Source organism: Perissodus microlepis, chromosome 16 (genome assembly GCF_051167445.1).
Source record: "Perissodus microlepis isolate ML-2025 ecotype Zambia chromosome 16, ASM5116744v1, whole genome shotgun sequence".
Lineage (NCBI taxonomy): Eukaryota > Metazoa > Chordata > Actinopteri > Cichliformes > Cichlidae > Perissodus > Perissodus microlepis.
In genome coordinates, this window is record NC_140476.1 from 2,608,725 (window position 1) to 2,632,531 (window position 23,807).

The following is a 23,807-nucleotide window of genomic DNA, read 5'->3' on the forward strand; positions in this document are numbered from 1 at the left end:
GTTTTATCAAGCGCACACACACTTACTGTACCTACACACCCATAAGATGCACACACACGGCCCAGAGCGGTCAGATAAGTCAGATGATGGCTTTGACAGAAGTGCTGCCTTAGCTCTTCAGCTCTCCCCGGGGCTCCACACACACACTTACACCCACAACTCAAGGTGGAACTGTCTGTATATTAAACACCCAAGGCATAAGCCCCCCCCAACACACACACACACACACACACACACACACACACACACACACACACACACACACACACACACACATACACACACATATATATATATGACCTTGCCATCCACCAACACTTTCTTTGTATCTGCTGAAACCATCCAGTTCATGGTTGAACGAGCAGCAGCTTTATAAACAGACAGGGCCGTGACATAAGGCAAAACTCTACAGCTCACTAGGATCTCGTGAATGTGCGCACGTATATGTATGCACCCTTATGGGTGTGCGCCAGTGAGTGTATGTAATTGACTTAGCAGCGTCCCTGTCTCCATGTTTGACAGCAACATGACATTAAGTCTTGTTCTACAGCAACATTAGCGTGGCACCCTGTCTGGAAGCTGTCTCGATATGCAAATCAAATCCCCAGCCCTTGTCATTAAGAGCCCTTTTAGGTTTTTTTAAGAGAGGAAAATCCAATCAGAACAGAGCTCATAAGTTATTCTTTTGATCTCAGATATGACACGACTGAAATTCTTCACCCTGGAGATTTTCATCGAAAGAGGAGTTGTTGTTGGAGATGGAACAGTTATTGATAAGGAAGGGCTGAAAGGAGACAAAAAGAGATAACTGACAGCGCTGTCTCGCTTTCGTTCTCTTCATAGCGCTGCATCCAATCGTCTTGATGTTTAAATGTGATGGGAAATATATTGATCAGCTGTCTGTGTCACGTGAAACCTAATCACACACATACAGGCCTATTGTACAAGTGTGAGGATGGCACATGAAGAAACACCACCACAAGAACTCATGCACACACGAGCACAAAGACTCAACACACAGATATAAACAAAGATACCTAAAAGTGAACCAACACTCTTGTAAACAGACTGCAACACACACACACGCACACACGCGCACACACACACACACGCACACATGCACACACACACGCACACACACACACACGCGCGCACACACACACACGCACACATGCACACACACACGCACACATGCACACACACACGCACACATGCACACACACACGCACACACACACACACACACTTCCCTCCCTCCCTCAGAGCCAATTCTACATCCCTGTCTATCCCTCCCATGGAGAGTTGTTAATTAATTCCCTCCCCTTGTACGTTTGCCAAGATCAAACGCAGAATGACAGAAAAACACTTCAACTTTTCTCTAACTGTACTTAATGAGCAACGGTAATTTAGCTCTTTTTTCCATTGCCTCCAAGTGAGGAACTGAGTTACAAATCCATTATTCATTATGATGAACGGCAAAAGCTGTCAAATGTTTTTCTTCCTGTCTTAGCTGACGATGGATGGACGGATGAATGGATGGATGGATGGATGGATAGATAGATAGATAGATAGATGGACAGATAGATGGATAGATGGATAGATGGACAGATAGATGGATAGATGGACAGATAGATGGATAGATGGACAGATAGATGGATAGATGGACGGATAGATGGATAGATGGACGGATAGATGGACAGATAGATGGATAGATGGACGGATAGATGGACAGATGGACGGATAGATGGACAGATAGATGGATAGATGGACGGATAGATGGACAGATGGACAGATAGATGGATAGATGGATGGATAGATGGATAGATGGACGGATAGATGGATAGATGGATGGATAGATGGATAGATGGACGGATAGATGGATAGATGGACGGATAGATAGATGGATAGATGGACGGATAGATGGACAGATAGATGGATAGATGGACGGACAGATAGATGGATAGATGGACGGATAGATGGATAGATGGATGGATAGATGGACAGATGGACGGATAGATAGATGGATAGATGGACAGATAGATGGATAGATGGACGGATAGATGGATAGATGGATGGATAGATGGACAGATGGACGGATAGATAGATGGATAGATGGACAGATAGATGGATAGATGGACAGATAGATGGATAGATGGACGGATAGATGGATAGATGGACGGATAGACGGATAGATGGACAGATGGATGGATAGATGGATAGATAGATGGACGGATAGATGGATAGATGGATAGATGGATGGATAGATGGACGGATAGATAGATGGATAGATGGACAGATGGACAGATAGATGGATAGATGGACGGATGGATAGATGGACGGATAGATAGATGGATAGATGGACAGATGGATAGATGGACGGATAGATAGATAGATGGATGGATAGATGGATAGATGGATAGATGGACGGATAGATAGATGGACAGATGGACAGATAGATGGATAGATGGACGGATAGATAGATGGACAGATGGATAGATGGACAGATAGATAGATGGATAGATGGACAGATGGATAGATGGATAGATGGACAGATGGACAGATAGATGGATAGATGGACGGATAGATAGATGGATAGATGGACAGATGGATAGATGGACAGATGGACAGATAGATGGATAGATGGACGGATAGATAGATGGACAGATGGATAGATGGACAGATAGATAGATGGATAGATGGACAGATGGATAGATGGACAGATGGATAGATGGATGGACGGATAGATGGATGGATGGACAGATGGATAGATAGATAGATGGACAGATAGATAGATAGATGGATGGATAGATGGACAGATAGATAGATGGACAGATAGATAGATAGATGGATGGATAGATGGACAGATAGATAGATGGACAGATAGATAGATGGATGGACGGATAGATGGACGGATAGATAGATGGACAGATGGATAGATGGACAGATAGATAGATAGATGGATGGATAGATGGACTGATAGATAGATGGACAGATAGATAGATAGATGGATGGATAGATGGACAGATAGATAGATGGACAGATAGATAGATGGATGGACGGATAGATGGACGGATAGATAGATGGACAGATGGATAGATGGACAGATAGATAGATAGATGGATGGATAGATGGATGGATGGACAGATGGATAGATAGATAGATATATAGATAGATAGATATTATTTTAGGGGTTTTACCCTTTTTTCTTCTCCGTCTCTCCTCGAGAAGTGTCACACACAGTGTCGGGCTGTCGATAAAAAGGCTATTTGCAGCTCCACCAAAGCTTTTACTCTCCAGCCATAGTAGACAAACAGCCAAACACAGCAGCAAGCTAATGATTATGCTTGTGTTCAGAATGGGAGGAAAACACTATAGCGCAGCCTTTTTTCTCTCACTCTTTGTTATTTTCTTATTCTCTCTTCCCTTCAGCCTCTTTGCTTTCTCCTCGTCTTCCTATCCCGTCTTTGGGTCGAGTGCAGAGAAAGAAGGTGAATTTGAAAAAAAAAACCCCTGAGTGAGTGATTGTGTGTAGAGGAAGCAGTCACACGCAGATACACACCGCACGTGCACAGGCATCGTGACGGCGTCGGTACGATGGCTGTGCTGACTAAGTGTAGCAAAAACATGGAGAGCAGCAGAATGAGGTGTCAGCATTCAGAATGATTAGGGCTGTTTAGTCTAGAGCTGTGTGCATGTGTATGTGTGTTCATTTGTATCCATAGCCATTAGCAGCCATGATGAAATGGCAGTCTCATTTGCAGTTAAGCCCCATACCACAGAATGATGGCAGTAATGCCTTAAACTGTAAACAACCACATCCTGCTGCATTACTACACAGCACTGTCACAAATCATAAAATACATTAAACTGGGATCCAGTTAATGAATAAAATGCAAATAGCACGCAGAAAGCCATACATGTGGTGTCATGTTGTGGTAAGAAGAGTAATGATGTGTCAGTTTAAAGGCTGCTAATTTATCTTTTATTACAACCCATTAGTGTGAAATGAATTACTGAGTTTACATCGGTATCATAACCAGCACAACTTTTTGGCCTCTTTCAGATTTTTCAGGGAACTACCTTCATCTCGATGCCGGAAGCCACACCCTGCGCAAGAAAGCCCGGCTGCTGAGCCCCGAAGTGGGGCCAGAACAAGGCCCGCTCTGCCTCCAGTTCTACTACCAGCTCCAGGGAGAGGCACAGGGCAGCCTGAGGGTCCTGCTGAGGGACAGCGACCAGGGAGAGACCCTGTTATGGGCATTAAAAGGTGACCAAGGCAGTCACTGGAAAGAGGGGCGCACCATCCTTCCTCGAAGCCCCAGAGAATATCAGGTAGATAACCGCTGAGTGTTAGCGTGTTTATGAATCCCTGAATTAAGAAGCTAACACATAAGCTGAGCTGTAATCGCCTGTATGTCACTTTCTCTGGTGTAGGTGGTGTTTGAGGGGTTTTTTGAACACCCGACAAGAGGACATATCAGAATAGACAACATCCACATGAGCAGCAGCGCTGACCTGGAGCAGTGTGCACGTAAGTCCCATTCACCTGTTGGCACCTTCATTAATATGCTGGTCAGTGTTTCCGTCTGTCAGCTATCACTCTCTCCCTGCTTCACACCGGAACATTTATTCTGTGTTTTCGCCAGAGAGCGAGAGTGATGGGGGAGAAAAAAATCATAATATTTCTCATTTACACACACACACACACATCAAAAAAGTGAAGCGCAAAAAAAGAAAGTAGGTCACAACTGCCCTTCGGGCATGGATCCTTCACTATCTTTTATTATATCTCCCACTATCTCCTAGTCTTTCCCTGTACCACCCCATCCTGCTGTTTCCTTATTTGCTCTCGCTTTATCCATCTCCAGCATTATCTTCCATTCAGTCTCTGCAGTCGAGCACTGAAAATAACGTGCGTGCTTGTGCTTGATTACTGGAGAGACTCTCTACTCTGGAGCAGAGAGACAGTAGTTAACCAATGAGGCTGCTATCAGCGACTGCTGTCGGCTCACTTGTAACAATTTGCTTTGCAGAGAAAAAAGGGCAAATTTCCATGCACTCCACACGCTGGGTTAAGTTTGAAGTCCTTCATATTTCCTGATTTCACAAAAATATATGTGAGCCTTGGTTCAGAAATAACTTTGTTTTTATTGTAAAAAGATTTAAAGGCAGAAATGAGTTGTATTATGGGCATTTTTTCAAGCTTGACTTTAGGACCAGTCAGAATATATTTGCCTTTAGTACTGTAGTGCATTAGTACACCTTCAAGTCAAATGTTTCTGTGAGTCAAAGATGCTAGTTTTCTCACTACCGCTTCTTTATCTGTGCTGTAACTAGTTTTCCCTTCTTTTTCCGTTCTGTCACTCTTTCTCACTTCCATAAAAGATGCCACGTCCTCCAGCAAATAATAAACAGCAGTAAAATTCAGTCCGTCTTCCCACGACCCCTCAACTTACCTCCACCCTTCCTCTTCATTCCTCAATTTCCCTTCTCGTCACTCTGCCCCTCACCCTTTTCACCCTGTTTTCCGTCTATCTTTTTCTTCTGCCGTTAAAATCCCAAAAGAAAAAAAAAGCATGAAAACGCTGTAGAAAAAAAAACTTTAAAAAAAGAGCAATCGCAGAGAGAGGGAGAATGACAAAGCAAAGAGAAGGTGAGAAATGACAGACATAAAAAGAGCCACTTTCCCTCTTCCCTCCCTCTTGTCTGGCTCTCTTTATTTTCTTTCCATTTTGTAAAAATAACTGTCATCCTGGAGGATATATGGGCCTTTGGAGTCTTAAACTACCTCTGAACTCGACAAAGCTTTATTGAGTTACAAACGCCTTAACCAGGACTGCGGTGCAATTTTGCAACTCTATTAAAAACATTTGTGTTGACATTCATTAAAACTATCAGCACCATATAAATGTAATCATATATAATATAAGCTGAGGACATCTGTTGTTATTTTATTGCATTTCATATTGTGAAGGAAGCTTCCAACGCCATGGGCGACACATATCCTTTCACATTTACTCTTGCTCCTCGTCTAACTTAGCTTCACTAACATTTGTTTTTCCCTTCTTTTCCAGAGCCTTTGCATGCTTTACTTCCTGGCCTGAAAAGTAAGTTCTACTTCACGTGCATTTGTACTTCCTGTGCCAACATGTCTGTGCTTCCTGCTTTGTTGCTTAGCTCAGCTTGCAGCACTGCAAACCCTGTTAGTGCCTTATTACCATACAGGCTTCCACAGCACACACTATTAACTAGATAGGGGGTAAAGTTTGAGGTATTACTGTGCATCACTGCACACGTGCAGTACTTCTTGTAGTAGCACATGTACAAAACCAGAGTGGAGTGGGCTTTGTGAGGGGACAGGTTTGCAGGATGGATCCACTGCATTTTTCTGGCATGACTCCTTGCATGCTGGGCTGAAACACTTGATTTTGTAGTTTTTTTGAGTAAAAAGAGATTTTTTGCCTTCACACAAACAAACACGCACATGAATACATACTGCAACAGTAACACTTGACTGGTAACAATGTGCAGCTGTAACAGAGGGTGTTTCAAATATATGCACTGAACCATATTTGTTACAGTTTTTAATTCTTACTCAGGTTGTGTTTCATTTTATACCATAAACAATTTATCAGATGATGTAGGGATAAAGGTTAAATCACAGGGTCAGGGTTAAATTGCTGCTTCTGGTCTGTTTCTTTGGTGTCAGTGAAATTACAGAGCTTTTTATCAGTCCATCCATATTTGTCTTCATAATCAGTCTTTCCCATCATAGTTTCCTTTATCCTGATTCAATTTCAACAGCTTAGCATCCTCTTTCCCTGCACATCCAGCTGCTCCTGGTCCACACTCATTTACGCCTCATTTTGTCTTTCCTTTTCCTTTCCCTGCCGTCCCCTCTCCTCTGGTCCCTGATCCCACTTACATGAAATGCAGAGCACATCACACCCAACTTTCCTTTTTTCTCTCTCATTCATCCAGAAATAGGCCAGTCTGAAAAACGATAAAAAGTCTTAGAGCGATTGTGCTACTGGATCTCTTGTTTTCGAAGTCTGGGTTGGGACCTAAACCACGAGCTGTTTGTGCTTTTGTTTAGACGCCCACAAAATACACATACTGGTCTCTTTGAAGACTTGCATATAGAAACTGGACTTCAGATTCTACCTCATGCTAACAAAACTTTTGACCACTTGGAGAATATAAAGGCTTTTTGGTGATTTGGTTCATGGAAGGCTGAGGCTTAAACCAGAGGACTGCTTTTATTTTGCTAGTTTCCTCAAATATTTCTGTTTGTGTGTGTGTGTGTGTGTGTGTGTGTGCGTGTGTGTGTGCGTGTGTGAAAACTATGAACACATAGTGTGAACTCTGAGAAGCACTTCTTGTTGTCCGGCACATTAAGCTGAATGAAAACACAAAGCCATCCAAGCACCAGTGAAACCCAGGAGACAAGTTCAGAAAACTCACATCACCTGACTCATACCCCGAGTATTTGACCTAATCCTCGCTTTATCTTAAACTGTCATGTGACTCCCAGCACGACAACGCTGCTGGTTCTGACAAACACCATATTTCTTGATCCTGACCCCCAGAAAGAAGGATTAAATTTCTCCTTTTAAGAAGTGATCTCAGCCCCTTTAGGGTTTCTCTCTGGGTGAGCAGATAAAGTTACACCTCAGGTGTTGTTTATTCTTCTTAGTGTCTCGATGTGAGACAAACAAAGCGTAGTTGTTTTTGACAGTTTTAAAGTTGACCGTGAGAAATATTCATGCTGTCACGGAAAGCTTCTGTTAAAAGGAGGCAGTGACGAAGGCTTAATCTGAATTTCTAAATTGATTTTAAGGAAAACAGGAAACCCCGGCACAACCAAAATGATTGCACTATATGAACTTACAGTCTTGTTACCTTTGAAACTGTTGCAGCTCTGAGACCACCAGCAGTCAGATGCCATCTTCAAAGAAACTTTGGTGCATGGAGATGGTGAAAAAACGATAATAAGACTGAGTCGGCAATTACATTAAATCTGTTTGTGATAACACAGATGATCACAGTGATTACCTGTGACGACATAAGCTGTTGTTGTTTACATATACAGCATCCAGACAGAAACTCAAAAACAGAAATTCCTCCATGCACAGTGGCGTAGTTGCTGCAGGGCGGCATCGGCAACCTTTTAAAAAGATATACAAGTAGAATTAAACCAGATGGCAGCCAGTTGAGTCGAGTCCCTAATGCAAAGACACAAACTGCAGACAAGTTGTGCTCATCAGTGGAGGCTGACCTGGATTGCAATGTGTTGGCAATCTGTCTGCATTCATAAATAAGACAGCAAATATCAGCAAACATGTGCCAGTCATTCGTGACTGCAGTCGCTACAAGTCAGTGATTGTTTGATTGGTTGCCCCCCGCCAGGTGACCTGTGGGTACTGCTGCAAGCAGTCGCCAGATGCAAAAACACTCATTGCACTCATAAGCAACCAGCGATTTTCCTAAACGCCTCAGCGAAACGCCTCAATCGGCTCCGTGAAGGCGACGCCGCGCTGTCAGGCGCTGTCAGGTTGTCCATCTGTGCCAGTCCGGTGATTTGATACCTCAAATTTGTGTCTTGAACTCAAAGGTTAACTGATTATATGTTGGTGGTCAAAGGTCAAGATCATCTTACAAACCAAGCTTTTGGCCATGACTTCAGAGGTCACACGCTAATTATTACAAAATTTCACACAAAGGTCTAATGGGATAAAATGACAAAGTGGCGATACTTTATATCCAAAAGGACAAAGGTCAGCTTCACTGTGACATCATAATGTTGTGCAAAAACACTTTTGTGGTCATTACATGGCAACCATAACTCAGGAACAGAAGGGGAGATGGTGACAAATCGCATTTGGTCAGACGCTGATTTGGCAGGACTCATATTTGATTCGTAGAGCGTGCACTACACATTATAGTCCAGACAGACTGCAAGTTTTTTACTATAAAATCTTCCCGGTGGATTAAAACATACAGTAAAAATATATATACATATATTTAGAAAAAGTTTGATGTTAAGAAGACGCTCGCAGAAACATTTGAAAGTGTCTGTTGGAAGCCATAGGTTGATTATTGCACACACACTCGTGCGTCTACACAGAGAAAAGGGGCTTACTCTGGTTTTCTGTTTTTTTTGTGAAGTGAGAGGCCGGCTTTGATGCTAATTAAGTGATTCAGACGCTGTAGTTACCAAACATCCCTTGAAAGCTACACGTTTTAGCTTTAGCAGCCGTTCCCCTTTGCTACCTCAAAAAGCAAAGTAACGGTCAACTTTTTCAGCCCTGGAAATTATTTGTCAGTTAATCCACTGGTGGGAAGACTCTCCGTGCAGCGCAGCTTTACAATCACAGCCAATTTTAAACCCTTAAAGAGTGCGTCTGAACTTCAAAAAAAGACTAAATTAAGCTTACTGGTTCCGTGAGGTTTTGTATCCTGCTTTGCAACTCTCCTCCATCTCTTATTTCAGCTCTTTTTTCTCCTTCTCTCTCATCCCATCTAGTCCTCAGTTCTATTTCCTCTTTTTTCCTTCCTGTCTTTCTTGCTCATGCACCGTCTTTCCTTTATTCTCCCCCTTTCCTTTCTCTCTCTCTCTCTTCTATAACCTCTCTCTCAGCGGGTTTCTTTCACTGCGAGTTGACGGAGTATTGAACTTTCAGACAAACCCTTTAATGCAGGATTAAAGATATCATGGCAGGATTAGCGCCCTGCCTTCTCTTCCCCACCCTTGCACCCTCTCTCCTCTCACTTTCTACCACCCCTCTCTATTTCACTCCATTCTTTCCTCCAATAATGCCTTCTTTCTTATCCTTTCTCTGCCCCTGTAATTTCCCCCTCTCCCTCTCCATCTCTTTCTCTCCGCACTCAACTTCGGTCTGATCTTGCCCCGATAAAAATGCCGCATCCCAGCAAATACACCCACTTAACACTCCCCGCCCTTTGTTGAAGTCGCCCAAGCACTGCATAATCAAGGCTTTGCATTCTCTGATCCAATCTGAACGCATGGCATGGGCCTTTGCGTGTCAATGTGCAGCTAATGCTTGTGATGTTTGCATAAATCAAAAAAAGAGAGAGAAGAGTTACAGTAAGTTAAATATTTTATAAGAAATGAAGCCTTTAATTGGTTGTTTAAATATTAACACACAGCAAAATGTTAAAGCTAAAGTGGTTTTTGCCTGATTTATTTTCTTACCTTTAAATAGCGGCGAGCACGAGAGTTTCGGCACACTGCCCTGTAGAGTAAATGACCCCTGCTTCTATTGTTAGGTCTGTCAAGCTCTTTGTTCTCTCCAAGTTTACAATGATTTTAGGCAAACGCTATAATAAATTAGCTCTAATTAAAGCTGAATAAGCAAAAATGTTCTGCTTCAGTCCTCAGAAGACTTTGAATGCGTCTAGTTTTCGTAATTAATTCTTTTAAAGTGCTGCAAAACACATTTTAAATATGGATATAATAAGCTAAATTTCCCCTTACAAACAGTCTGGATTCTCACACCTTAATTATAGATGTGAAAGATGTGCAAATAAAGAAGATATCAAACGCTGCCATCTTTTTTAAGAAGGTATTTCGGCCACATTCAGAAGCCTTTTCAGGGTCCAGGTGGAAAATTCTGTCCAAGTAGAATCAGAAGGAACGAAACCACAAATTAGAGTCCAACTAAACAGTCATTCTAGTTTTAATATTGTTAATTATGATAAGGAGGCTTTTCTAACATAAACGACTATTAGCATACGTCAGCTGATAGCCAAACTAATATATTTAGTTTATTACCAGAACAAAGTGTGTTTGCCTTAAATAAAACTCATTATTATTAATAGGAAAGTTAGCCAAGCATGTTAGTGTTGCAGTTTGAAGTTATAATGTTTGAAAAAAGTGTCACTTTTACTGCAGCAGCATGCTTCAGTGTGTGGAGACGCTCAGAGCTTGACAGACCTGCCATGCTTACTCACACTCTGACAGGGGTGAAGTGAGCATAGATCTCTAAATCTGAACTCTTTAATGCAGTCTGCATGCCTGCCTTGCTCATCTACTGAGCCAACCAGTAATGTGTCCTCCTGCCCTCCAGGGGGTGCCATATCTGGAATGGAGCCCACAGTAGACACAGTGGTGGTGCAGCCAGTCCCTGCCTTCTGGTACTATGTGTTGGCGGGAGGCGGTGCCCTCTTGGTGCTGGTCAGTATAACCGTGCTGGTGATACTGTGCTGCCACCGGTACCACTGGGCGACCAAGAAGACCAGCAGTAGTCATCATCATTCGGTGACGTACCGCAACAACCAACTGCCATATCAGCAAGGTCGCCAAAACTGGTACCAGAGCCAAAACCCAGGCTGTAATCTGATCCATAGCCCTAACCAAAACAACCTGAACCCAAGCACCGGGCCGAGTCTGGAACCCATGCTCACCATATCACTGGAGAAAGAGGACAGCTACGATTCCCAGTGTTGAAAAGGCCCATCTGATTTAATAGTATGTTTTTTTTAAATGAAGCGATCAAGGGGTGTGAAAAGAAGCCGTATTCAGCATAATCACTGCTCTTCACTGATGAGGATCTGCACAGAGGCACTCCAGTGCACGTTGCTGACGACTGATCTAATTAACTGATCGGCGTACACTAAACTGGTAGAAAGAAGTCCTGACATTAAACTGTACCCCTGAAGAGCAGATGACAGAGCTTCGGTTGTATTTCTGATGGCTGAAGAGGGCCTGATAACGACACTGTGGGGCACTTTTTTTGATGTCGAGCGTAGACTGGCTTCTATACCTGAACCCTGAAAGCGAGCTGGATTATGACCACAGTAAATCACAGTAAAGGTAGTGAATAACAGGCTGTGGATGACACACACTGCATTTACATGCAGCGTACAATGTCAGGGTTGTAACAGCATATCCCCCACCTTCAGTAAATGTCAGAGCAGGATCTGTCTGTCTGCCCCGCTCTGATCTGCAGCTTGGACATTGCCTGTCTCCAGATACCCGTCAGACAGAGGAAGGATTTACACACAGGTAGAAAAGACACGCTGTGTTTGTGTGCAGCATTAAGAGTGATGGCTGCTTCTCCGGGACTGAATGAAGCCCAATTTTATTTGCCCACGTGTGTTTGCGAGACTGAGATAGTGACAGAGACAGATTAATAACAAAAAAACAGGAAGAAAGGAAGAATTAGTGTTGCCCGTCCAGCTGTGACCGATAGACAGCTGCACATCCACCCTGCAGCTCTGAGACGGCTTACGTCGCATCACATCAGCTGAAACATGCGCACCAATATATGCACGGACACTTCTGAGATTTTCAAGTCTCACATGTTACTTTGAGTGTGTTTTTCATTACATTCTGGATATGCCTTTTTAAAAAACGTGCTTTAAACCTATAACCTCCGATATGAGGTAGTGCCTCTGTGTCCAGTAAGAGTCTGAATGGATGCAGTTTGACTCTACAGTTTGTTGCCTGGATCTCATGGATAATCTGATGCCTGTGTCTGTCAATGTTCAAACTAAACACCTGTGTATGTCTTGCACACATTAGGTTGGGTGAATGAAACAAAAAGAAAAGAAGTACTATCGTGCATCATTTGAATGTGGAATATTGTTTTTCTTAAATCTCTGCAAATACAACAATCTACAAACAGTCTTTACTTTCTGCACATAATTACCAATGCTTTTTTTGTTTCTAGCACATCCAACACTGGTATCCAGTCCAATAAATGAGACCAAACTTGCTTTGATGAAGAGCATTTTACAACTGAAGCCTTTTGGAAAATCATTTATCTGCTTAAAGACTGCAGACTGATTCTAGTGCAGCAACAATGTAACTTTTTATTTATGTATTTTCTGTTAGGGGTGTAACGATTCTCCAGATCCACGGTACAGTTCATGTTTCTTTTGAATTAACGAGAAAAAGCAGCAAACAGGTTTTTGACACGATTACCTACCTTCACAGGACATCACTGGACGGGAGGATTAGGGCCACTGAGGAAAATATTTTTGAGTCGTCACTTTTTCATCTTCAGTGGCCCTAATCCTCTCCTGTAGGTAACAGCTGCTTTTAACCAGGTATTATCAGCTCCACATGACCAGCTATCATAAGCAATACAAAGTCAGGTCTATTTAGCACATCATTACAGGACGCAAAATCTATCTGTCAGCTGCTAATATTCATCCCATATTTGCAAACGCATGCTGTTTATACTAACACAAAAATGCTCCAGTAAACAGACGCTCATTTAAACTGGATTTTACAGCAAAGCTTGGCTAATGTACCAGACGTGACCCTGCAGTTAGCAGCAATGATGAGGAGATCCCTGAGTCTGTCTGCCATGGCTGTCACATATGGTCTGTCTGTATTTACAGTCTTGCACTGAGTCGATGCACTTAACTTTTACATCATCTCCATATCGTATCAATAACAAGATGAGAGCGCAGCGGCGGTGAGGTCTAACGAACGAGGCCGTGGATGTATCGCAAATTTAGTGTCTGCTTCTGAACTGTTACACCCCTAATCGGCATCTGTCACTCACTGCAATGATGGTCTGTGTAGTGGATAGAAAACGTCGACACACCTGTTAAAATTTCAGACCGAGATAAATAATTTCCAACATTTTCCATCTTTAATGTGACCGACAGTTTATCCTGTACAGTTCACATGGAAAACAAACTAAAATCGTTAAAAGGAGGGAAATCTCACATTTAAAGTAAGCTGGTTGCATTACACAGCATTTAGTCTTTTGGAGGTAGTACTCTGTCTCTGCAGGTTTTCTTTTGGGTTCGGCTTTTCTGGTGATGATATTTTTGATGACTTGGTGAAATTCATATCGATCTAGAACTTTCTAGCAGACACCTGAAGGTTTTGCACCAACATTGGTTGGTATTTGAGACTGTTCTTTATTCCCTGCACCTTGACTACTGCTTATTTAAGTTCCCCAGTGCCAGCTGAAGAAAAACAGCTCCAAACCATGATGCTGCCATCACCGTGCTTCACAGTGGGTCTGGTGGTGTTTTGGTGATGGGCACTTTCTGGACTGTGGCCACAGAGTTCAGACCGTAGCACATGCTTATGAAAGAAGTGAAGGATGCAGAGGTTGTTGTCACATGTGGTTAACGTCGCGGTCAGCCTCTTGGCCACCTCCCTGACCACTTTGGAGGGGTACCCGGTTCTTAACTATGTCTCTTTTAGTCAGTAACAAAGTGTTAACTAAGCAAGTGTCAGAAAAGTCGTGTTAGACCAGCTGAACTTTATTTGATTGCAGTCAGAATCTCTTTAACCGATGGCAGGTGTGTACTGACTACTGTTTGGCATGATTTTGAATGTCATTGGTTAATTTTCTATGCAAACCAGTTATAAAAGGACGTGCAACCACATTATTTCATTATTTATTTATTTATTTATTCCCTCCGAAACGTTAACAGTTTGTTTTTAAATTGAACTATACAAGTTACAAGTCATATTAAAGAAAGCTCTCACCCCCAACCGGTCACGGCAGATGGCCCCGCCCCGCCCCTCCCCGAGCCTGGTTCTGCCGGAGGTAACTTCCTGTTAAAAGGGAGTTTTTCCTTCCCATTGTCGCCAGGTGCTTGGTTATAGGGGGGTGTCTGATTGTTGGGGTTTTCTCTGTATTATTGTAGGTCTTTATTTTTGACTATAAAGACCTTGATGTGACTATTGTTTGAATACTAACAACTGAAATGAATTGAATGTTTCGTCTTGGTCTTACTTGGCATTTTAACAGGACTGCTTTCATAAGTTTGATTGTGTATTTAATCAGCAAGTGTAACATGATGCATTTCTGATTAGCGGTTTCATATTTTTGCAGTGTAGAGAACATAAGCACTTTTCTTCTTAATTTACTGACATTTACTGTGAATCTTTTCATAAATTGATTCTTTCTGTCCTTCTGTGTTGGTGGTGCACACTAGTCACACAATAGTTGTTTTTATACTTGCTGACTAAAAATGATATTGATTCTGCACACTGGGATGAAAAAAACTATTCGGTGTCATTTAGTGTTTTGAAAGCTTTGAAAGCTCTTTTAAAGCTTCTAGTTTGAATAAGATAGGAGCTCATAATAAAGCAAATCTAAAGTATTAACGTGTTTTACGAAGAATGTTCACATGATGTCAGAAAAAATCTATCTAGATTGTGAAGCTGACGGTGTATCAGAGTGGACTTCACAGCATCTCTACCCCCCTACATCATTTTGTTCATGCCCAAATCCCTGAGCCTTTTTATCAAAACCCACTTGTTCCTGTTCTTCTCCTTCCCTTCATTGCAAATCCTCCCAGTGAAAAACACAGGAGAGAAAATGAGAGGCAGAAATGGAGGGGAGCAAAATCTCTCAGAGGAGAAGGGCCCATTAAGCGAGCCCCCTTTTTCTCCAAAGAATGTGCCCGCAGATGGAGGGAGATGAAAGAAGTAAAAGGAAAAAAATGCTCTCTATACTTTCTAAAGATAGATCTTTCTTTTACTCTAAGAGGGAGGCTAACAGGGAGGCAGGTTGTGGTTTGGATTGAAGGAGAGAGAGAATAGATGGAGGAGGGCAGGTTGTTTCAAACACAAAAGCAGATGAAAGAAGTCTTTTGGCAGAATAGACAGCGTGATGAAGCCTCACTGCACTGCACACACACACACACACACACACACACACACACACACAGACGAGCAAACGCCATCTAACCACCGCAGACCTCTATTAGCCAAGAACCCAGATTTGCAGCAAGCTTTCAGAACACTTATCAAAATCATTGTTTCATGCATTTTTTCCACACTGCAGATATTCCCCATATTGGCTTATTTCATCATGCTGCATCTTATAAAATGCTGTTTTGTGCCTTAGTCAACAAGTATTTTAGTTATTTTGTGCTTGCATATCCATTTTCAGTGTGCCGAGCCCCTCTCCCTTCCGTATCAATCGACTCGCGTATGATTTACACATTATATGACTCATTCTAGCAGCCTTGTGCCATAACCCAATCAATGTGGGGCTGGATTCAAATAGAGGAATGATATACGGGTGTATTTATGTTGTGCTACCCGTGCACTTTTCCCCTGCACTCTCTCTCACTCTCTATCGAACTTTTGCAAGTTTCTGGCGTCTTTTCATGCGGCCCTTATAAATCAGCCTCCCTCCCTCCCTCTCCCTTCTCCATCACAGACTACTTTGAAGCCTTTTAATAATTCTAATTAGATAATGGAGCTGATTGCATTCATAAAGCCCTGCGGTAAGCATTTCTAGCCCTGAGGCCATCTCTATTTTTTCTCTCTTTCCTCCTCCTGTGGAAATATTATCGTACAAGCACTCTAACAGGTCCTCGGGCCCCTCTGGAGCAGCGAATGGTGCCAAAGAGCCATCCCTGTCTCTTCCTGAATAAAAAAGATCCTTTTTTATTTTTCTCTTTACTAATTGGAGAAGGGAGATAAAATGGGGCTACGGGGAGTTTTAATCTCCTTTCAGATCCATGCGATGATTCTTCTCAGGATCCTCGCCCGAGGGCTTTCAGCCAGGATCATTAGAAAGCGTTCAGCAGTCATCCAAAGAGCGTCCAAACCTCTGGTTTTTATCCTGATTTTTTCTTCTTATCTTTCTTTAAGTGATTTAATGTTTTGTCATTGCTTGCAGTGAAAAAGGAGAATTTAGAGCGTGGAGGGTCTGTAGTCAGGCAGCAGATTTACAGACGTGTCGTCTTTTGCATTTCAGTAGGAACCTTTAAAACATAATTACAGCACGGCTACCAGGTTCATTAACTTCTGAATAACTGCACTGTTTTTACATCTAATTACACGAGAGTATTAATTCATTAAAGTCTGCTGCCGACGCTCTCTTTAATCACTTTTTAGTTTTGCAACCTTTCATGCTTTCAGCTTGATTGTAAATTTAGATACAACCACGCGTTGAGATTTTATCTTACTTTAGTGTATAGCTTTGTTTTTTATTTCTTAATGAATTAAATGTTTCTTCTGTAAATCTGTTGGAAGCAGAGAGGCTTGATCATTTTGAAACACGGCCTCAGATGAAGCTGAGTTTAGTTCACTCGCTCCGCCTGAATAAAATCAGCCTTGAGGCTGTAAACTTCTTCATCCCCGGCCTAAGCCACATTGCTGTTATATTGCTTTTGTGCACTTTCTCTGCCTCTGTCAAGATTTGATGGTTGTCTTTCAATGTCATGCACTTTGAGGACATTAAATATTGATGTCAGTCAAATAACTACATTTAGAAACGCTCCACTGTTCGCTTAATCGAATGCACTCAATTAGCATAGGATTTATTTGTCGTTTTAATATTTGAAATGAAATTAAAATTTGGTTAATTCCTTTAGTTTGTTCTCTAATTGGGTTTGAAAATCAATTTTTAGAAAACCGTCTTTCATTTAAACTCAGTTCTACGATATTCATGAGCGAATAGTGCAGCAGGTGTCATTTAAAGGAATTCATCTGGAAGCTTTGAAGAAAATATGCAAAGTTTGTAAATGCAGTTTATTGAAGGTGTAATCGCAAGATGCCAAAACTGTCTCACAGACGAACAACTTTATCTAATTGAGGAAATGAAGCTTTTTTCTTATGTTCTAAATGAGTTTTTCACCTTTTATCTTCTGAATATCTATTACAGTTTCACTTCATAATGTGTTTTTGATTCCTCTGCTCCGGCAGTAAATGATTATCAGCTGCTCAGATATTGCTCCATTTATTTCTGGGGACTGTAATGTCAATTTCCTTGAATAAAACTGAAGAAGAATTGAGCCCTCAAAACCTCCAAAGCCTTGCACTCTGGCCTGCCTCGAACATTTAAAGTGGTATTTTAGCTTGTTGAATTTCACGGTCTTGGAATAAAAAGAAAATAAACTGTGGTGAATGTGAAGGTAATAAAGGTAATATTTTTCTATGAAACTGTTTTGTGTGTTTTCATTTTTTTTTAAATTTCAGCCTCCACTCGCGTCTTTCCTCTCGTCTTTCTTTTCATTTCTAAGCAAATAAAAAAAGAGCACTGATGCTTATCACATAATGGAAGTTGCTGGCTTTACGCAGGTAGTCTGGGAGAAGAGTTCAGTAAGACTGGATGTTGTTTTTCGCCGATAGACCGAGCGCGGAACAAAACAGTTTGGAGGAGCTTTCTTCCCTGATCTCTTCAGAAAGTTTAAACTCTTTGAGCTGTTTGATACCCATCTACAAATGCAGCGTAGACACGGAGCGACGTTATCGCGGCGGGACTCTCGAGTAGCTCCAGACGGTTTAGATTAATACTGTTATTCTTTCTGTCTCTTTAACAGATCCCAGGCCAATAGATTTTGAAAAAGATCCTGTTTTCAACCACAAGCCCCCCATCAACCAAGGTGAGGTTATCCTCCTCTCTCCTCGCAGCCTCGGGCTATACTGGCTGTTTTACAAGTCTCACCCAAAGACAAGTGAAATTGCTCTTTAAGGACAGGCGTGCCTATGGCTCCTCCAGAAAAGAGCCCGTGGCAACGGTGACAGACAATCTCTGCTGTGTGTGCAAAGAAAGGAGACGAGTGTGAGCGAGCTGGCAAAAGCGCATGTCTGCGTGTGCATATGGTGTGCGTTCTTCCTCGTCCTCCTCCTCTTTCATGTTCCACGGCAGACAAAGTGAGACAGACAGCTTCCTTCTGGGCACCGAGAAAAACATCTGTCTGTAACAATCACAGATTACATGTGTGTGTGTGCCCACTGCTCCTTGTTTCTTTCAGCCCCTTGACAGAAACAAGACGAGAGTACTCAGCTTTTAGCTCGCTAAACAAGTCTGTTTACTGTCTGTTTACAGCTTTCCTGCTTGTCTGCAGTGTGTGCTTCCATAAAACACTCCAAATGCAGCACTTAATTGTGGATTGGCTCGTTCGTGTGTACACATTCATTATTCGGATTAGCCCGATTGCCTTACTAAGTAGGAGTGCACACTTCAGCGCTCACCACATGCACCAGATCGTACCTTTAGAGTAATTAATTGCATTACGTTTTCCAAAGTTGCTAATCAATAACAACTGTGGTCTTGAATACATCAGCTTGCTAAGATTTCCTATTTTCTCTCCAGACTATGTGTTCCCAGGGTGGCCATCCTCCTTCTCCACCCCCTCCTCCAACATGGACCCCCCCTCCGTCACCTTGGTGTCAGAGAAGGACAAGGACAACGCCTGGCTGTACACGCTCGACCCGATCCTCCTCACCATCATCGTGATGAGCTCGTTAGGCGTCCTGCTGGGAGCGGTGTGCGCGGGATTCCTCCTCTACTGCACGTGCTCCTACAGCGGGCTCTCCTCGCGCTCCTCCACGACACTGGAGAACTACAACTTTGAGCTGTACGACGGGATCAAGCATAAAGTTAAGATGAACCAGCAGAGGTGCTGCTCAGAGGCATGAGGACACAGAGGAGAACTCTGGAGAGTGATGGTGGGGGAAGACGCGAGCCCCCGCAAGTCATCTTGTTCTCAGACAATACGAAAACGAAGCACTATCTGTAATCTCGACCCCCGTGTCCCCTACCTAATGCCCCGCTAACCCCTTGCTCTGATGTCTAACGGGGTGAACCCGGAGTTTCCCCGATTGTCTATGTGCCAGTGGGAACTTGTGATCTTTATCTCCCCTACATGCTACGAGGCCTAAACTAGGGGAACACGTGACCCCCGTCTCCCCCCGCCTATAGTCCATTTTCTCCTCTGCCTGCAGGAGACAGCCTGCTCGATTCTAAAAGCCTGTGATTGAATGAAGGAATGAAAAAAAAAGAGTATTAATAATCGATCTACCATTGAATATTACCCACAAGCCACTGGGATGACATCAAGAAGAATGGACTACAGCACCTGTGACAGTCTGGACATTTGGACTACAAATGGCAGCACAGTCTGGGCTGCTTGGCTAAAGTGTTGGGATTCTTGATGAAGAAAGGAATTTGATGATCCGCCCTCGTGACTGACGCAGACGTGAAACTTCAGCACGAACAGCAGAAGCATGTTCCACAGGGCACCAGTGGGTCGGTTCAGTGGGTCATTTTTGACTGAAATCAACACATATCAAGTGAATGCCTAACCCCCCCCCCCCCCCTCTCCAAAAAAAGTTTAAAAAGATATTGAACCACACAACTCAAATGATCTAGATTTCTAATGGCAAAGAAGGAAAGGAGTATGAAAAAGGACATTTTCTTTTCTTTTCTTTGGTTTGTTTCTGTTTTTAACGTCCATTAGCCTGCCATGTGGCGCTCGCTCGCTCCTTTGTCTGCCCCGGTCTGCGCTTCGTGAAACCAGTGGCATAGAAGAGTAATGGTGACTGTTTTTGTTCTGTTTTAGACTTGTGTCTCTTTGGGAAAAAAAGGTAAAGAAAAGCCAGCTTCAGTTCGTAGCCGCCCTGTAGAGCTCTTATGCCATTTTTTTAGCCTTTTATTTTAGCATTGTGTTGGACTCCACGGTCTTACGTGTTCTTTCAGTCCTTTACTAGCTATTTTGGCATATTTTCCATTACAGATTATGAGTCTTTACAAAGAGTAGAGGAAAGATAAAGTAAGGCAGAAAATCAGAGGTTTATCAAAATCTAACATGCTGTTATGGAGTCGTGCTTTAGATTCAGTATTCTAGAGTTTGTTTTTGGTATATATCTCTATTTTTTTGCTTTCCAAACTGTACGATGCCCAAATGATGGACAGACACTGTGTGAACAAAATGTCAGTGATTGTTTTATTGCAACCTATGGATTGCCAAAGAGCCTTGTATGTGCACGGTAGGGCTGCGGGGATTAAGAGCGATGAGTCGTCACGCCGCTTATCCACCACTCTTAACTTTACCCTTCTAAACAAAGGCCGCTCAAAGATGAAAGGCGAAAGAAAGACTACAGGAGGAGAACGGAAATCGCACCGTCTACTTTTTTGGACACACAATTGAGCCTTAAGCTAACTACAGTATACGCTGTATCGGAGGACAGCCATCGAGGAGGGCCAGTGCTGCTGGAGAGACTGATAAACAGGAGGAGGCACACACACACACACACAGAGGTAGAGAGGAAGACAGAGGCAAAGACAAATAAATGGTTGTGTTTACATGCAAGTGCCAAATGTGTTATTCAAAAAAATACCAAGCAATCGATCGTTTAGCCTAAACTGAGCCTTTCTTATCTTTCTTAAAGGTATCTTCGACAGCTGATAGCATCCCAGGTGTGTTTCTGCTGTTGTGTTTCTATTTTGTTTGTATTTCATGCACACAATTGAGTCACAAAATAAAGAAATGTTATTGGTGGCAAAACATTTAGTGAGACTGCAAAAGAAAAAGCAGGTAAACGTGCAAATTTGACAAAAAACACAGGTTTTACTTCGTGATGCAGCCTTTGAAAAGCAGGATAAAGATGCAGCTTCTATCACAGGTTTAATCATTTATGAAAGTGCTGCAAATGAATATCTAACCGAATCAACGCCCAGTAATTTGTTTGACATTTCTAAAAAAGAAACCATGTTTGGTTGGAGTCCTGCCGACTCGAGGTCGGCTTTAATATTCCCCGAAGTGCTCTAACAAAAAAACACTGATGTTAAATATATCTGCAAACCTTGTGTTCAGACAGAGAAAAGTTTGGGGAAATATAGATTTTTCTAATGCAAACTTCACTTGTGTTATTTTGTGTATGGAATAAGAAATTACTGAGCATAATTAATATTTTTAATAGAAGAAAATCCATCCAAAAAGTTTCAACTGGGAACATTAAATCAACTTTAATTAAATTAATATCCAATCCAGTTATTCTGTGCATGTGAGCGTATCCAAAGACTGCGAAAGTAAAGAGCAAACAAAATAAAAGATAGAAGATGAGCGTGAGGAGGACAGGTGGACGATGAGAGACACACGCGACTTCAGACTGGAGGACTAAACGCTGAACTCCGCCTCTTTCTTTTACAGATGAAACTTTAATCCTAGGAAGTAGGTTTCGATTTTCTTTTGAATCTGTGAAATATCACGATGTTATCTTCTACGGTGTAAACTCAAAGAGCAGAAACAGGGGGGTAGAAGGAGAACGTGTCGCGCTCGGTGCATCTTTGCCTGCAGCCCCCGTTCTTTCTCTCTGTCTTCCTCTCTCCTCTTTCAAGGGCACGCATCGATATAGCCAGGAGGCCTATTAAGGAAAAATAAACAAAGAAGATGAAGGGAATAGTAAAAGGTGTTGAAAGAGAGATGAAGGAAGGGAACAATGGAGGGAGACGGAGAGTTTTCTGTCCATCTAACTGTGTTTTCATTGGACTGTTTTCCAAGTGCCTTGGAGCTCTCTCATTATGTCTCTCTTGCTTGCTCTCTCTCACTCTTTCTCTCTCCCAACTGATATCTTACACACACACACACACACACACGAATTGTAAGCAGTGACTAGATAATATATTACAACAGTTCTATAGAAACAATGAGACACACACACTCATGAAGTTGTCTCTCCTCCTGCGTGACTTTACTCACTCATTCCTTCTGGAAGTCCACATAGTATTACCTCTTCTGTCTCGATGGACACACACACACACACACACACACTAATGACAGACACACATATGTACACTACATCAACACAAACCTACGGCACTGGCCAGATTATTCAAACTGTTGTTTGTAGACTTTGTACAGAAAAATTTCTTTTTTTAATGTTATTATTATTATTATGATTATTATTATTATTATTATTTAATAAAGGCTAAACAACATGTATTCTGGTGTTTTGTGTTTATTTATATTCATATGTATACATTCATATATACATACATAAAAGAAATTTCCATCACATGTGCAAAAGTCTTGAGCCAGCGTCTCTATATTCTCTGTATTTTGCTTTTTCCAAGGATGCAGACTCATTCAAACTGGTCTTGAGCTATGATCCAGGCTCTCTGAAGGGCTGTTAAAGTTTTTCTGTGGGCACTGGCTTTCCCCCCACTCATGTTTAGTCTAGTCCTCCAGCCTGAACATTTTCAAAAGAATGTCTACTTGCTTGTTAAGACAATTAACTCTGGACTATGAATCATTCAGGGATTTACAAAAACACACCTACGAGATGGGATGAACTGGTGTTTTGTCTACACATAAAATCCAGAAATCTTAGCAAAGAACAAATTTGAAATGATATTTTCAGGCACCTAAAAACCTAAAAGCCACATCCTTAAGAAGCAGGAAAAAACCAGCAAGGACCTGAGATCTGCATTTGGACCTTCAGCTGATCCATCTACTGTTCACTGAAGCCTCATCAGAAATCATCTGAGCGGGAAGGCAGCTGTCGAGAAGCCAAGTTACACAAAAACTGGACTCAACTAGTTTGTCATGATTTGCTGGGCAGCTAGTTTTATATTACGAGATCATTCAGAGATTATTAGCATTGCAGCTGACGGCCTGGCTCTCCATCCTTCTCTCCAAATGTAGTTACTCCTGGTGTAAAAACAATAATAATAATGTCTCTATTTTGACATTATTAAAGTTTAATTTTGCATATTATGCTAACATTTGTTCATTTTTATTAGGCCCAGCTGCAGCTGATAGGATGTTCACTAGCTCACATGCATTTTATTATTAGGTATTACATCACTGAGTGGTCTCCATGGACAGATCAGAGCTATGCTGGCTGTATGAACACCTCCACTTGTTGGACATGTGCTGCAGCAGGATGAGTGGAACAAAAGCAGGGCTGAGCTTCACCAAATGTAACTGAGCTGCTGAGAAGTGAAGAGGACGCAGAGGTCAGAAGGTGTTATGAACCACAGACGTCTGTGAGCACGTGAACGAGCCAGCAGACAGAGAAACCAGCGCTGCCTCTCCTGGTTCCTACGCTCCCTCTCTCCTTCA

The 23,807-nt window shown here is 42.2% G+C and overlaps 1 protein-coding gene across 2 annotated transcripts in view; it reads left to right on the forward strand.

The window, feature by feature from the left end:
• Positions 1-22,685, forward strand: part of LOC146370187 (neuropilin-2-like) — a 92,400-nt gene extending 69,715 nt beyond the window's left edge. Inside the window, exons 14-18 of one of the 2 annotated variants that reach the window (XM_084908913.1) lie at positions 4,063-4,331; positions 4,434-4,530; positions 6,074-6,106; positions 18,279-18,341; positions 19,055-22,685. In XM_084908913.1, coding sequence (XP_084765039.1) covers positions 4,063-4,331; positions 4,434-4,530; positions 6,074-6,106; positions 18,279-18,341; positions 19,055-19,380 — 788 coding nt within the window. In that variant the 3' untranslated portion in view covers positions 19,381-22,685. Of the gene's footprint in view, positions 1-4,062; positions 4,332-4,433; positions 4,531-6,073; positions 6,107-11,089; positions 17,899-18,278; positions 18,342-19,054 lie in introns of those variants that run through there. The other variant, XM_084908914.1, reaches the window with a different exon arrangement.
• Positions 22,686-23,807: the final 1,122 nt, after the last annotated feature.